Source organism: Procambarus clarkii, chromosome 20 (assembly GCF_040958095.1).
Source record: "Procambarus clarkii isolate CNS0578487 chromosome 20, FALCON_Pclarkii_2.0, whole genome shotgun sequence".
NCBI classification, from domain to species: domain Eukaryota; kingdom Metazoa; phylum Arthropoda; class Malacostraca; order Decapoda; family Cambaridae; genus Procambarus; species Procambarus clarkii.
Window position 1 is genome coordinate 20,479,083 of NC_091169.1, and position 16,544 is coordinate 20,495,626.

The following is a 16,544-nucleotide window of genomic DNA, read 5'->3' on the forward strand; positions in this document are numbered from 1 at the left end:
GTGGTACATGTTCCCTTCAGTGGTACATGTTCCCTTCAGTGGTACATGTTCCCTTCAGTGGTACATGTTCCCTCCTAAGATCCCACAAACTTCATTGTACCACAAAATCACACGTTAAATCTATCACAATATCACAAGAACTTCACTGTATCACAATATCACAAGAACTTCACTGTATCTCAATATCACAAGAACTTCATTGTATCTCAATATCACAAGAACTTCATTGTATCTCAATATCACAAGAACTTCATTGTATCTCAATATCACAAGAACTTCATTGTATCTCAATATCACAAGAACTTCATTACCACAATATCACAAGAACTTCATTGTATCTCAATATCACAAGAACTTCACTGTATCTCAATATCACAAGAACTTCATTGTATCTCAATATCACAAGAACTTCACTGTATCTTAATTAATATCACAAGAACTTCATTGTACCACAAGAGTCAACGAACTTCACTGTATCATAAAATCACAGGAATTTCACTGTAGTACAATGTTACACTTGGCTGTAATGTTGCAGCACTTACAGGCACCCAGGGACTGTCCCCACTCACAGGCACCCAGGGACTGTCCCCATTCACAGGCACCAAGGGACTGTCCACACTCACAGGCACCCAGGGACTGTCCACACTCACAGGCACCCAGGGACTGTCCTACTCACAGGCACCCAGGGACTGTCCCCACTCACAGGCACCCAGGGACTGTCCACACTCACAGGCACCCAGGGACTGTCCTACTCACAGGCACCCAGGGACTGTCCCCACTCACAGGCACCCAGGGACTGTCCACACTCACAGGCACCCAGGGACTGTCCCCACTCACAGGCACCAAGGGACTGTCCACACTCACAGGCACCCAGGGACTGTCCCCACTCACAGGCACCCAGGGACTGTCCACACTCACAGGCACCCAGGGACTGTCCCCACTCACAGGCACCCAGGGACTGTCCCCATTCACAGGCACCAAGGGACTGTCCACACTCACAGGCACCCAGGGACTGTCCACACTCACAGGCACCCAGGGACTGTCCACACTCACAGGCACCCAGGGACTGTCCTACTCACAGGCACCCAGGGACTGTCCCCACTCACAGGCACCCAGGGACTGTCCACACTCACAGGCACCCAGGGACTGTCCCCACTCACAGGCACCAAGGGACTGTCCACACTCACAGGCACCCAGGGACTGTCCTCAGGACACGTGTAAACACTAGACAGTACTCCAGGAGCTTAAGGCACAGCGCGAGTCTACTAAGACTATAGTATCTTCAAGTTGGAGAGAGGGAGGGAGAGGGAGAGGGAGAGAGAGAGGGAGAGGAAAAGGAGGGTCCTTCCCTACCACGCCTGGGAGAGCGGTGGCTGGGAAACTGTGAAGAGCCACCCCTCCCACACCCTGCGCCACACACACACACACACCCACACCCACACACCGCCACTCTCACTCGCTCTAAGGTAAACTGAGCTCCAAAACACAAGCTTGGAGGTGCCGTACTGTTGTTCTCCCGAGTCCAGCAAATCCTGGCTAAACTATCCGCAATGTTTCGCTCGCGACCTCGATACATCTCGGCCAAATACACGCAAGCTACACAACTTTTTCGCTAGTAATCGTTGCGTTTTGCAGAATAGAACATACCACCATAAAAATCAACGCATCTGTCCAATCAAGTTATCTGATGAATTAGTAACAAATATATTTCCTCGTGAGGAATTCCTCTTCCTTTACTAGTGAGGCAGCAAGCCGCGCACCGCCTCTCCCGCAGCCAATCACAACAGGCCCTGGGGAACACCCGGGCCAATGGAAACTGCAGGAATGAGGTAGGGGCAGCCAATAGTTGGTCACCCCGAGCATGCTGGCCCCAGGGGCCTGGACCAGAGCTGCCTGTTCTCACCAGCATGGTGCGCCAACACCGCCAGGGAAGGATTCTGTTTACTCGGAATCGAACTGAAGGTGTCATTGTTGCTCTCAATCACACAGCCTTCACGGCTGCAGTGAGTGAGTGAGTGAGTGGCGCACCAGGGCGGGAGGAGGCATGTGGTAGGGGAGGCTGCTGCCTGTTGTGAGGGTACTGGGACAGGATACGAGGCATTGGAGTGATAGGGAGATGAAAGGGGGTAGAAGGGCAGGGAAGAGAGATGGGGTGCTGGGGAGATATGTGGGATGCTGGCCGGAAATATAAGGGTTGATGGGGGATGCTAGGGAGAAAGAGGAGATGGTTGGGGAGATAGAAGAAATGCTGGGGAGAGACAAGAGGTGCAGGGGAGACAAACCTCTACACCCCAACCCATGCTCCTATGCACTCCAACCCCCCAAACCCCGTCCCACCCCACCCCACACACACCGTACTGAGGGGGGGGGGGAGGAGTGGTTCAAGAGGTTCTTTCTAGACGCCTCATTACTGATACCACCTCAGGACTCCTGTTCCGCTACCCTTCCACGCCGTCGTCCGCCACTCCTGCACCTGCTCGCTCTGTTACTATGACCTCCTTGCTGCTGCTGCCCCCTGTCCCTTGTTGCTGTGACGTCCCTGCTGCTGCTGCCCCCTGTCCCTTGTTGCTGTGACGTCCCTGCTGCTGCTGCCCCTGTCCCTTGTTGCTGTGACGTCCTTGCCGCTGCTGCCCCTGTCCCTTGTTGCTGTGACGTCCCTGCTGCTGCTGCCCCCTGTCCCTTGTTGTTGTGACGTCCCTGCCGCTGCTGCCCCCTGTCCCTTGTTGCTGTGACGTCCCTGCCGCTGCTGCCCCCTGTCCCTTGTTGCTGTGACGTCCCTGCCGCTGCTGCCCCCTGTCCCTTGTTGCTGTGACGTCCCTGCCGCTGCTGCCCCTGTCCCTTGTTGCTGTGACGTCCCTGCTGCTGCTGCCCCTGTCCCTTGTTGTTGTGACGTCCGTGCTGCTGCTGCCCCCTGTCCCTTGTTGTTGTGACGTCCCTGCCGCTGCTGCCCCCTGTCCCTTGTTGCTGTGACGTCCCTGCCGCTGCTGCCCCCTGTCCCTTGTTGTTGTGACGTCCCTGCCGCTGCTGCCCCCTGTCCCTTGTTGCTGTGACGTCCCTGCCGCTGCTGCCCCCTGTCCCTTGTTGCTGTGACGTCCCTGCTGCTGCTGCCCCCTGTCCCTTGTTGCTGTGACGTCCCTGCCGCTGCTGCCCCCTGTCCCTTGTTGCTGTGACGTCCCTGCCGCTGCTGCCCCTGTCCCTTGTTGCTGTGACGTCCCTGCTGCTGCTGCCCCTGTCCCTTGTTGTTGTGACGTCCGTGCTGCTGCTGCCCCCTGTCCTTTGCTCCTGTGACGTCCCTGCTGCTGCTGCCCCTGTCCCTTGTTGTTGTGACGTCCCTGCTGCTGCTGCCCCCTGTCCTTTGCTCCTGTGACGTCCCTGCTGCTGCTGCCCCTGTCCCTTGTTGCTGTGATGTCCCTGCTGCTGCTGCCCCTGTCCCTTGTTGCTGTGACGTCCCTGCTGCTGCTGCCCCCTGTCCTTTGCTCCTGTGACGTCCCTGCTGCTGCTGCCCCTGTCCCTTGTTGCTGTGATGTCCCTGCTGCTGCTGCCCCCTGTCCCTTGCTCCTGTGACGTCCCTGCTGCTGCTGCCCCTGTCCCTTGTTGCTGTGATGTCCCTGCTGCTGCTGCCCCTGTCCCTTGTTGCTGTGACGTCCCTGCTGCTGCTGCCCCCTGCCCCTTGCTCCTGTGACCTGCTCCTGGTCACTTCCTCGCTGTCCTCTGATGGACTATTTGGTCTGCTTGCTACTTTTTTAGTCAAAGTTTATCTTCAGACTTCACCACTATCTGTATATCTGATGCAGTGATGCCCTTATTAAGGTTTCCAAGATGCAGTGATGCCCTTATTAAGGTTTCTTTGAATGGTCGTTTTGGTGTTAGTGTTAATATATTATTGATATGAATATCTCTTGCCGATCAAGGGGGACATGTTGATAATGAATTATTATCAAAATGGGTGAGTGCTTGTACTCTTTGGCTTGGGTGAGTGTTGTACTCTTTGCCTTGGGTGAGTGTTGTACTCTTTGCCTTGGGTGAGTGTTGTACTCTTTGCCTTGGGTGAGTGTTGTACTCTTTGCCTTGGGTGAGTGTTGTACTCTTTGCCTTGGGTGAGTGTTGTACTCTTTGGCTTGGGTGAGTGTTGTACTCTTTGCCTTGGGTGAGTGTTGTACTCTTTGCCTTGGGTGAGTGTTGTACTCTTTGGCTTGGGTGAGTGCTTGTACTCTTTGGCTTGGGTGAGTGTTGTACTCTTTGGCTTGGGTGAGTGCTTGTACTCTTTGCCTTGGGTGAGTGCTTGTACTCTTTGCCTTGGGTGAGTGTTGTACTCTTTGGCTTGGGTGAGTGTTGTACTCTTTGCCTTGGGTGAGTGTTGTACTCTTTGGCTTGGGTGAGTGTTGCACTCTTTGGCTTGGGTGAGTGTTGTACTCTTTGCCTTGGGTGAGTGTTGTACTCTTTGGCTTGGGTGAGTGTTGTACTCGGTGCGAGTAGTTCTCTGTGACTGTTCACTCTGAGGAGTAGAACGAGTGTGAGAAGGTAGAAGTTACAGCTGATCGTAGACTATAGTGATCTGTAGAACGTTGTAGTTGTTATTGATCAATAAAACTTCAGGTTACAATTGTTTAATGAACATGTGTGTGTAGTTTTATGGTGTGTGAGGTTCAGGTGTGTGTAAGCTTCATATGTGCGGTTTTCTGGTGTGTGTGTGTGTGGGGTTCAGGTGTGGGGTTTTCTAGTGTGCGGGGTTCAGGTGGGCAGGGGTTCAGGGGAGCAAGGGTTCAGGTGTACAGGGGTTCAGGGGAGCAAGGGAGCAATGGTTCAGGTGTGCAGGGGAGCAAGGGGTCAGGTGTGTAGGGTACGGAATTCCCTTACCACCTGACACGTGCTAATGGACATGACCTTGTCGCTCTGTTACACTCTCTACGGGTCCCTCTGTCTCCTCACTCTTGCACGTGTGTGTGTGTGTGTGTGTGTGTGTGTGTGTGTGTGTGTGCGTGCGCGCGTGTGTGTGTGCGTGCGCGCGTGTGTGTGTGAGTGTGTGTGTGTGTGTGTGTGTGTGTGTGTGTGTGTGTGTGTGTGTGTGTGTGTGTGTGTGTGTGTGTGTGTGTGTGTGTGTGTGTGTATGCGCGTGTGTGTGTGTGTATATGTGTGTGTGTGTGTGTGTGTGAGTGTGTGTGTGTGTGTGTGTGTGTGTGTGTGTGTGTGTGTGTGTGTGTGTGTGTGTGTGTGTGTGTGTATGCGCGTGTGTGTGTGTGTATATGTGTGTGTGTGTGTGTGTGTGTGTGTGTGTGTGTGTGTGTGTGTGTGTGTGTGTGTGTGTGTGTGTGTGTGTGCATGCGCGTGTGTGTGTGTGTATATGTGTGTGTGTGTGTGTGTGTGTGTGTGTGTGTGTGTGTGTGTGTGTGTGTGTGTGTGTGTGTGTGTGTGTGTGTGTGTGTTTTATTTGATCCAAGTCAATGGGATAACTTGTAGATAACATCAAACTCATCTCGACAATACACTGTAATCTCTAGGAACCCGGAGGTCAATAACAGCTGTTGTGGGTGGGGGGGGATACATCCTGGGGGGGGGGGGGAGGTCAATAACGGAAGCCTCCATAACGTCAACTACAGGCTTCTTGTCCCCCCCTCCCTGACAAAGGGGAATTAATGTTTTCTGTAACAGTAATATATTCTGATACCATCGTCGACTGTAAGCGTGTGAGGTTCAGAATAATATTCTTAACATTATTTCCAAGGTTGTGTTGGGAGGGTGACGGGTTCAATAAGGTGACGGGTTCACTAAAGTGACGGGTTCAACAAGGTGGCGGGTTCACTAACGTGACGGGTTCAATAAGGTGACGGGTTCACTAAAGTGACGGGTTCAACAAGGTGGCGGGTTCACTAACGTGACGGGTTCAATAAGGTGACGGGTTCACTAAAGTGACGGGTTCAACAAGGTGACGGGTTCAATAAAGTGACGGGTTCAATAAAGTGACGGGTTCACCAAGACGACGAGTTCAACAATGTGAGAGGTTCATCAAATGAACAAATCCACAAGGGCCGTGAATAGGGTTCGAACCTACGTCCGAGAGGATCCCGGGCGCGCCTTACCATCACGCTATTGTGATTTATGTGAGTAATGAAGTAAGGGCGAAGAGGTAGAATAGCTTATTGACAGAGGTCTGGTGCATGGGGGTAAAGCCCTGGTTTGTGTCTCGGAGAGGCTGCAGGATCCGTGTGAAGTCAGTTGAACTCCCGGTTGCCATTCTTTTTACCATGTCGTTGAACAGTCGATTAAGGCGCGTTTGGGATCATCTTGGACGTAAGTTCGAACCCTATTCACGGCCCTTGTGGATTTGTTCATTTGGTGAACCCGTCATCTGTTGTTCGTATAAACGAGAAGCGATCAGTATCATCTCTCTTTGTAATATTTATTACATTATGAATGCATATATAAGAAAAACTTTCAATTAAACTTCACAAGAAAAAGGATATTATATATAACCATTTGTTGAGGCAGTAGGGATGATATATGGAACCAATTACCAGGCAACATAACATGGGATCACTGGGTTGTTTCAAGCGTAGATTAGACTTATATAGGAACAATGGGTGGATATAGTCTAGTATAGGTGGAGCTGTCTAGTATAGACCAACAATCCTTCTGCATTGAATTTATGTCGAGAAAATTGATATATGTGATGATATTGACGCAGCCAGTGGTCAACAACTGATCACACCTTAGTGGTCATTTGAGCAGTGGAAGATGATGTCCTTATCGTCTTGGAAGACTCCGGAAATGACCCTACATAACAACCAAACAACTTATTAACTTGATCACAAGCACCGCGGCCACCCAGAGCCCTCGACCGTCCACGGTTGGAATGTCAAAAAAGGCTTTTGCTTTGTTGGGTGAGAAGTTGGCCGACTTGACAACTGGTGGCAATGGAGAGGGGAGGTAGGGGAGGTGAGGGAAGCTAAGGAACGTGAGGGAAGCTAAGGAACGTGAAGGAAGGCAGGGGGGCATGAAGGAGACTCTAACTCGGGTCTCAAGTCTACCATACTGTGAGCACCCATGGTCAGGTTGGGGGGGGAATAGCGTTCCCTTACACATCATAGGAAGGGAAGGTAAATCAAGAAGAGGTTAAAGAATAAGGAAATAAGTAATACGGTAACGAAGAAATGAAAGAAAGGAAATGAAGAAAGGCAAGAAATGAAGATAGGGAAGCAAGGCAAGAATGAAGGTAAAAATGAAGGCAAGCAGGAAGAAGGGAAAGGGGGAAGAGTTACCCCTTCCTTCTCCCCTTTGGTACTAAACTTGTATAAAAGTAAACTGTATCCTGTAGATACAGAAGTCTTTATATTATAGCGGGAACCTCTTCCTCCTCCTGCTAATCCTGCACATTTTTCTGCTTCTCCTCCTAAATCTTTTCTTTCTGGTTCTCATTCCCCTCCTCTCTTCCTGCTCCTCCTCCTCCTCCTCCTCCCATTCTTATCACTGCTGGTACTCCTCGTCGTCTTTCTCTTCTTCCTGCTTCTCCTTCCCTCCTCCCCATTCTTGTTTCCCCATACTTCATTCTACTCTTCCCAGCTTCCATCCTTGTTCCTATACCCCCCCCCCGTTCCTATAACCCCCCACCCACCTCTCTATCCCAAGACTTTCAAGGCCACCACCAGGAAACGCCCTTCTTGTGATCTGTTTCCGCTCCTGGGACCACCGCCCTACGCCCACTCAGCTGGGACCACCACCCTGCTGGGATCACCGCCCACCCACACACACTGCCGGGACCTCCACCACCCACCCCCCGCCCACCAACAAACAGTCCTCGAACCATCACTGCTGTCTAAAAACCCTCCCCTCACGCTCATTACCCAATCACAACCAGTTATAATAACGTGTGAAGCCTCCAACTGATTACATTTTAATGTTTCTCCAAGCCACTCCTAGTCGGCGGCTCCAGAGACGCCCAGACGGGAGCCACGGGCGCCTCCACGCAAGTATGAGACCAAATTAAGGAGCTACCCTTGAAATTCTTCATTTCTCACGTTGGGGAAAAAGTATGGCAGGTGTGGTAGGGGAAGTTGTCATGAACATTTCCCCTTTATTACAGGAGGAGGGAGGGGGAAATTGCTATAGTTATACTCGCTTCGTTACGAGTATGTCTCGGGTCTATTGTGGCCTCCAGGTTAAGTGATGACGCACGTCTAGTACCTCCACCTAAGATCTCCCCCTATTCTTACACGTCCATTTTCTCCACTTTTTCTCTGGGAACCTGTGATTGACAGCTGAGAGACGGGATCCAAATCATGTTACTATAATTGATAATAAAACGTAGACGGGAGCTGAAGAGCCGAAGCTTAAACCCAGTAAGCACAACTAGGTGAGCACGCACACACACACAGTCTAGCTGTCACAGTGCTAAGATCTCAGGTCCTCACAGGCCAGTTTCTTGCCATTTTCGGGGTATAAACAAGCTCAAGTGAGCCTTGTTGGACACAAAACATCCAGTGATCCTGGTCCAACCACTTGGACTGGACGGTAGAGCGACGGTCTCGCTTCATGCAGGTCGGCGTTCAATCCCCGACCACCCAAGTGTTTGGACACCATTCCTATCCCCCGTCCCATCCCTTCGGGAACTTGGACACAGATCCCTTCCAAGCGCGGTATAGATCCTTCTTGAGACCTGTTACTAAGTATGCAGGCCAAGCATGGAACCCCTATTTAATGAATCACAAAACAAAACTAGAAAAGGTAAAAGCAAATATGCAATAGCTCCTTCCTGAGCTTAGGGAACTGGGCTATGAAGAAAGAAGGAATAGTGCTGACATGATAACGACGTAGAAGATACTAAGGGGTGGACTGACAAAGTAGATATCTGCTTGATACCTGGTTGATGGGGGTTCTGGGAATTGTTCTACTCCCTAAGCCCGGCCCGAGGCCAGGCTTGACTTGCGAGAGTTTGGTCCACCAGGCTGTTGCTTAGAGCGACCCGCAGGCCTACATACCCTAAATTATCATTTGGTTATTATCTAACTCTTGCGGAATTATTATCATAGTTCCACAATGGTCAGCAAATATAGAAGCAATGTTCGAATTAAGGATCAGTAAAACAAGATGTTGCAGGAATGCCAGAAAGAACTTTATCTGTCTAAGAATTGTAAACAAGTGAAACGAACTAGATGAGGAAGTTGACCAAGTCAATTCAGTACACATCAAATAGATATCCAACCCCCCAACCCCCACCCCCACGCACACAAACACACACACGCGCGCGCGCATGAGAGAGGAAATCTCAATGGTCAGCTCATCACCAATAATAGAATTTGCGACGTCAACTTTCCCATAATTATCCCTCCTACCCCCCCCCCTTTTCCCCCACCCACCAGGACCACCCCCCCCCCCTTCTAAAATACACACGAGCCCCCACCCCCCACAATACACATAAGCCCCCCCCCCCTCCCCCTCCACAATTCAGAGGTTAACGACACAGTTGGGACACTCTTCCAACTACCTGTCCTCTTCTTTGTGATAATTTAGGCCCCGTGGAAGTTCTTAGTAATTTCGCAACTTGTGAGACTAACAATTTCCGCCATCTTGTCAACTCCAGAAGGACAGTTCCTAATAATTTAGCAATTTATAGGGTCCAATTTTCAATAATTCAGCAATTTATAGGGCCCAATTTTCAATAATGTTTCAGTGTATTGAGACATTTTGTGATTTTCTTTGAGGACAAGGAAGATACCCTCTAATTTGGCCCGTTTTCTTCCACACGAGAACAAACAAGTTTGATAACTTTATTGGAGAGTTTGATAACTTTATTGAAGAGTTTGATAACTATTGAAGAGTTTAATAACTTTATTGAAGAGTTTGATAACTATTGAAGAGTTTAATAACTTTATTGGAGAGTTTGATAACTTTATTGAAGAGTTTAATAACTTTATTGGAGAGTTTGATAACTTATTGAAAAGTTTGATAACTTTATTGGAGAGTTTAACAACTTTATTGAAGAGTTTGATAACTTTATTGAAGAGTTTGATAACTTTATTGGAGAGTTTGATAACTTTATTGAAGAGTTTGATAACTTTATTGGAGAGTTTGATAACTTTATTGAAGAGTTTGATAACTTTATTGGAGAGTTTGATAACTTTATTGAAGAGTTTAATAACTTTATTGGAGAGTTTAATAACTTTATTGAAGTTTCATAACTTTATTGAAAAGTCTGATAATTTTATTGAAGAGTTTGACAACTTTATGAATGTATTATAACTTTATGGGGTGGATAGGTCAGGCGGTAGGATGGAGGGGGTACTTATGGGAAGGGGTAAGGGGGGATGGTAGGGGGAAGCTGAGGAAAGGGGGGGATGGTGAGGGAGGTGTGGGGGAAGGGGGGGAAGGGGGGAGGAGGTATAATGTGGGTGTACAGTGGTCACTATCCGCGGTGACTTCCTTACAAGTGGTCTCTGGCAAATTGGTCTCCAATTTGGCCTCCAAATTGGCCTCCAGTTCACACGGAGTTCCTGAAACTCTAATTTCTGACACCAGCGTATCCTGGGAAACCATCTTCTCTCCCACAGTGAGAGGGTGAGACACATGTGAGACACATATATTCACAGTGAGAGACATGAGATATAAGTCCCGGAAACCACCACCACCATCCACTAACAACCCTACCACCCTCCCCCAACCAACACAAGCTCCCACAAAACCAACCAATGAGGGAGCTCCGTTTGAGACAATTACACCTATCTATTGTCCAAGTAGTTGAAGGTCGTATCTATCGTGCGTCTTCCCTACAATAATTACGTTATTTCCTGATTACATTGTATGTGTGTGTGTGTGGAGAGGCAGGTTAAGCAGTGTTACTCAGACGACAAAATAATAAAGTTCTTGCGATCAAGTGTAACATTTGAGGTTTACGGCTCATTGCTCTGTGATGATAGGAAACATTGGTTTACTGTGAACTATGTAAACTATATGTAATGTAGTCTTTTCCTTGTAAATTTATGTATGCTTTGCCCTGTGGTTACCTTGCGATGATTTCGGGGCTTAACGTCCCCGCGGCCCGGTCCTCGATCAGGCCTCCTGGTTGCTGGAATGGTCAACCAGGCTGTTGGACGCGGCTACTCGCAGCCTGACGCAGCCTATATTCAAGTTCAAGTATGTTTATTGAGACAAGAAAAAAAATACATTTCAAAGAGATAGAGTAGCTTTGGCTATTTCTACCCCCCAACAGCCTATATATATATATATATATATATATATATATATATATATATATATATATATATATATATATATATATATATATATATATATATATATATATATATATATATATATATATTGGACATTCCCCCTTTACCACTACTCACAAATGCTTCCATTTACTACTGCTCACCAACACGTCCGCCTACCACTATTCTACCACACTCCCCCACCTCACAACTACTCTCCAACACCCCCCCTATGGGAAGGGAAAGCTCTCGGCCTGTTAGCAGGAGTCAGCAGTCGTCTGCTCCTGTACTCATCAACATTTCAGAAATTTCAACGCCTCGGGAAAATAGTGATCCTCAAACTGCTGTTTAATCTTCCTGTATAAACACCACTAAACCCGCCCGTTCTTTCCAGTTGTCACTCCGTAAAATAGGCAACTGTTTACCCTAACCAGAAACGTACAAACCCCACCAACCCACCTAACCTATGAACAAATCCACAAGGGCCGTGAAGAGGATTCGAACCTACGTTTCGAGGTTTACAATAGCATCACGCTATTGTGATTTCTGTGTGTAATGCAATAAGGGCGAAGAGGTAGAAAGGCCTATTGACATAGCTCGAGTGCAGGGGGGGAGTTGTGTAAAACCCTGGTTTGTGTCTCGGAGAGGCTGCAGGATCCAAGTAAGTTCAGTAGAACTTCTGGTTTCAATTCTTTTTGACCATGTCGTAGCTCAGTCGTTTAAGGCAGCGTCTGGGATGCTCTTGGACGTAGGTTCGAATCCTCGTCACGGCCCTTGTGGATTTGTTCATTTGATGCATCACGCTATTGTGATTTCTGTATGCACCTAACCTATCGAGGCCGATGCACAGAAAACGTCATTATTATAGTGCTTTAATTTGCACTAATCTGTCGCATTTTTAACGGATTTGTCGATTCCTGTAAAAAAAACACTATATCATCCCGACCTCTTTATATACAGTAGTAGCTGGATTAACAGACCTGAGCCACTAAGTGAGGTGAGTACATGAGTACCACTAGGTGAGTCCACTAGGTGAATACATGAGAACCACTAGGTGAGTCCACTAGGTGAATACATGAGTACCACGCTGACATAATGTTGTGAAGTATTAGGCCTATATATATACACATCTATCATCACATCCACATTAACGTGAAATTCTAGGCGAAATCGTTTGGAGCAGGACTGCAGGATCGAACCTCCGCTCTGAGTTACCACAGACCACGATATTTTGCCGATTTAGCAAAATTACTGTTTCCGTGCTGTAATCGTCTACTGTAGCCTAACTTCATACTATGTATTCCCCCTGGAAACGTCAACACTTAAAACTCATTACAAAACTGTACTTGTACTATATGTACAAGTACATATCCTCCATATGTGTCTTGAGTACACCATATTACATTATCATCGATATTTTGCACATCCTGCCATGCCTACTGGTTTCAGATGATGTAATCTCCGAGTTTAGATTTGGAACTAGTTACTGTGTTGGAGAGGGGGGGGGCTAATCCCCCTCCAATTTGGGGGCTAAGGAGTTGGAACCAGGCCTTATCACTGTTCCTGATCAAACCAGGTCTTATCACAGCTCAACAGAACCCTTCCTGCTAAAAATTAATCACCACTAAATCCACTGAACCTGTTTAAGAAAAAAAATCCCCCAGGAATACCAACCAACACGCCCAATGTGATAAATCCCCCACCTGACCCCTCCATTCCAGAAAGTAATCCCAGACAAAATTGCCATTAAATCCCTGTAAATCGTTAAGATTAACCTCTTCTTTAATGTCCAGCGACGTGACTTGGGTCTGCGGGTAGAGATGTTATTTAATAATGGCTGGCTAAGCGGAGGATTACTTGGGATGGGACTATCCCATCCCCACACCTGGCGCTGGGCGGCGCTGGGTGGGATGGGGCGAGACTGTGAGAGGTGTGGGTGAGGCTGGAAGGGGGGAGGAGCCAGATGGAAGGGGAGGAGCGAGACTGGAAGCGTTGGAGCCAGACTTAAATTGTTAGATACTTGGAAGTGGAAAAAAATGAACAGTTCGTAAGTGAAAATATTATTACGAAAAATTCGAAAGTGAAAAAATCATGACTACTTAATGGTATGAACTTCAGTAGATTGGTAAAGTAGTAATATTTATGCAAACTTCCTTAAGTTGAAGAGCAGTTTGAATACTGTATCTATAATAACGTAGTACCTATCATTCTACTCAATACCAAACCTTTGATAAATGATACATTGATGAAGCTGGTGATAAATAATCTAATAGCACCTAAGGGCGGCTTTAACCTTTCGGCCCGGAGGTGGGCCAAAACGCTACCGTCAACATCTTTCTTATCGGCGAGCGTAATAAACAAATCACTCTACCTCATCTCGTCTTGATTCCTCGTCTGGGCCAAACATCCTTCCCCCCCCCCCCCCGCACCCCGAGGGTCAGAAGGGTCGGAAGGTCACACCAGGAGGTCATTCCTCGCCCTTGCTCTTACGGGCTATTCATGCCCGTGCCACCTCTTGGGTGGCTTAATCTTTATCAATCAATCAGATGCTTCTGTTTATTAAACAGTAACTACGGGAAGGTGTGATCTAGTTGAACAAATCAACAAGGGCCGTGACGATGATTCGAACCTACATCCGCGAGCATCCCAGACGTGAGATCTAGTACGCCTTTCATATCTTGAAATGGCCCTTTCCTTGCGTGTTGGACTGTCTGTTAAATCTATAGTTATGAGTTGGGATGCAGGTGGTAATATCTCGTTCCTCGGATACATTTGTGTTTTGTTTACGAACATAGGTACGTAGGGCATTCGTGCGGGTACCCTGGGGTACGACACGCCCTCTCGACCCTCCCCATTGTGTCCGGGGTCACCCAAGGTCGTAGGGAGGTCAATCACCCACGATACGTAATTGTGACCCATTACCAACACGACCTTTGATATCTGCTCACCAAACAGCTTCTGATTCTCAGACGTTTTGTGTACCCACTTCGACTATCCCACCATCTCTATCCAGTCGTCGACCCTTCCCTCTCTCTCTCTCCCCCTCCCTCCCTCTCTCACTCTCCCCCTCCCTCCCTCTCACTCTCACTCTCTCCCTCCCTCGCTGGGTTTCCGCTACGGATTTTCACGTGAAGAGCTCAACACGCAGACCGGCGGAGCCTCGCTACATATCTCACGCGCCACAGACGTCAAACCCACCACCTCCGGTCACGTGCAGGTGGTGGTGGACGTGAACCCCATCTGCGGCCTCCGGTGTTAAGTCAGCCATTACAAGGACGAACTGTCTGTGTCAGCCACCACGACGTCAGGTCCTTCCTATATATATATATCCTGTCACGGAGTAGGCTTCCCTCTCCATGCTCAAGGTCAATGTCTCCTTCCTTCACACTCTCAGGCATTCGTGCATGCACGCGCACACGCACGCATGCACGCACGTATACACACGCGTACATGTATGCATAAACATACGCACACGTATGTGCGTATGGCTACATAGATTGATTGATGAAGATTAAGCCACCCAAAAGGTGGCACGGGCATGAATAGCCCGTAAGTGGTGGCCCTTTTGAGTCATTACCAGTATCAATAGATGATACTGGAGATCTGTGGAGGTGCGACTGCACCCTGCGTGACGGGAGATACGTCTCCCGTGGGCTACATAGGCTGGCTAACGGCAGAACTGCCTTTAGAAGGGATGGGAAGTGAACTATCAGGGGAAAGCGTCAAGACATTACGACTATATAGCACTGGGAAGGGATCAGGATAAGGATTTAGGATGGGACAGGGGAGAATTTAATGGTGCCCAACCATTTGGACGGTCGGGTATTGAACGCCGATCTGCATGAAGCGAGACCGTCGCTCTACCGTCCAGCCCAAGTGGTTGGGGACTGCCTTTAGAAATTAGTGAGAAATCATTCAGAACCTTGTATATCACGTATGTAACACCAATCCTGGAGTATGCGGCCCCAGCAAGGAGCCCGTACCTTGTCAAGCACAAGACGAAGCTGGACAAAGTTCAGAGGTATGCCTCTAGAATAGTCCCAGAACTAAGAGGCATGAGTAACGAGGAAAGGCTGCGTGATTTACACCTCACGTCGCTGAAAGACAGCAGAGCTCGAGAAGACATGATCACCACATACAAAATTCTCAGGGGAATTGACAGGATAGACAAGGATGGATTATTTAACACGGGTGGTACACACACAAGGGGACACAGGTGGAAGCTGAGTACCCAAATGAGCCACAGAAACATTAGAAAGAACTTTTCAGTGTCAAGGTTGTTAACAGATGAATGCAGTAGGCAGTGATGTGGTGGTCGCAGACTCCATACACAGTTTCCACTGTAGATATGATAGAGCTCAATAGGCTCGGGAACCTGTACACCAATTGATTTGGTTCCGTTGAGAGGCGGGACCAAAGAGCCAAAGCTGAACCTCCACAAGCACAACTAGGTGAGTACACGCACGCGTAGACAACCTCGTAGGGCTTCGGAGTTCGTAAACTGTTTAATAAATAGAAATTAAGACATCATGACCGAAGAAATGGCGAGGTAATTTTGAGGAGAAAATGCTAAGCCGATATGACTTCCACTTGGAAGGATATGAGGACAAGGAGCTGGGATATGAGGACAAGGAGCTGGGATATGAGGACAAGGAGCTGGGATATGAGGACAAGGAGCTGGGATATGAGGACAAGGAGCTGGGATATGAGGACAAGGAGCTGGGATATGAGGACAAGGAGCTGAGATATGACAAGGAGCTGGGATATGACAAGGAGCTGGGATATGAGGACAAGGAGCTGGGATATGAGGACAAGGGGCTGGGATATGAGGACAAGGAGCTGGGATATGAGGACAAGGAGCTGGAATATGAGGACAAGGAGCTGGGATATGACAAGGAGCTGGGATATGAGGACAAGGAGCTGGGATATGACAAGGAGCTGGGATATGAGGACAAGGAGCTGGGATATGACAACAAGAAGCTGGGATATGAGGACAAGGAGCTGGGATATGAGGACAAGGAGCTGGGATATGAGGACAAGGAGCTGTAACAAACTAGGCTGTTGTAAGAATTATCCAGAGTGGTTTATCGACAAAAGAGAATGGGAAGCTGAGCCGCATGGTGACCTGACCCCCAGGGGAATTCGCGGTGGAAATAACCGACGCTTTGTTCATATCTGCGTAAATGAATCATCCTATAGTATTCAGTAATTTAGAGAAAATTAGCCTTTATTCATTTTGCATTAAAATTGTATTGTATAATAGTACTGGATACAATATCAAGAGTATTCTAATTATTGAGTTTAAGTCACCATCAGTGACGTCACGAATCAGATCTAACTTTT

The 16,544-nt window shown here is 48.2% G+C and overlaps 1 protein-coding gene across 1 annotated transcript; it reads right to left on the minus strand.

Moving 5' to 3' along the window:
• Positions 1-2,438: 2,438 nt before the first annotated feature.
• On the minus strand, positions 2,439-10,527 carry LOC138366741 (spidroin-1-like). Its single transcript, XM_069328018.1, has 3 exons — positions 10,419-10,527; positions 9,904-10,153; positions 2,439-3,711 (listed from the first exon to the last, which is right to left on the minus strand). Exons 1-3 carry the CDS (start codon positions 10,525-10,527, stop codon positions 2,439-2,441), a joined length of 1,632 nt encoding a protein of 543 aa, XP_069184119.1.
• Positions 10,528-16,544: the final 6,017 nt, after the last annotated feature.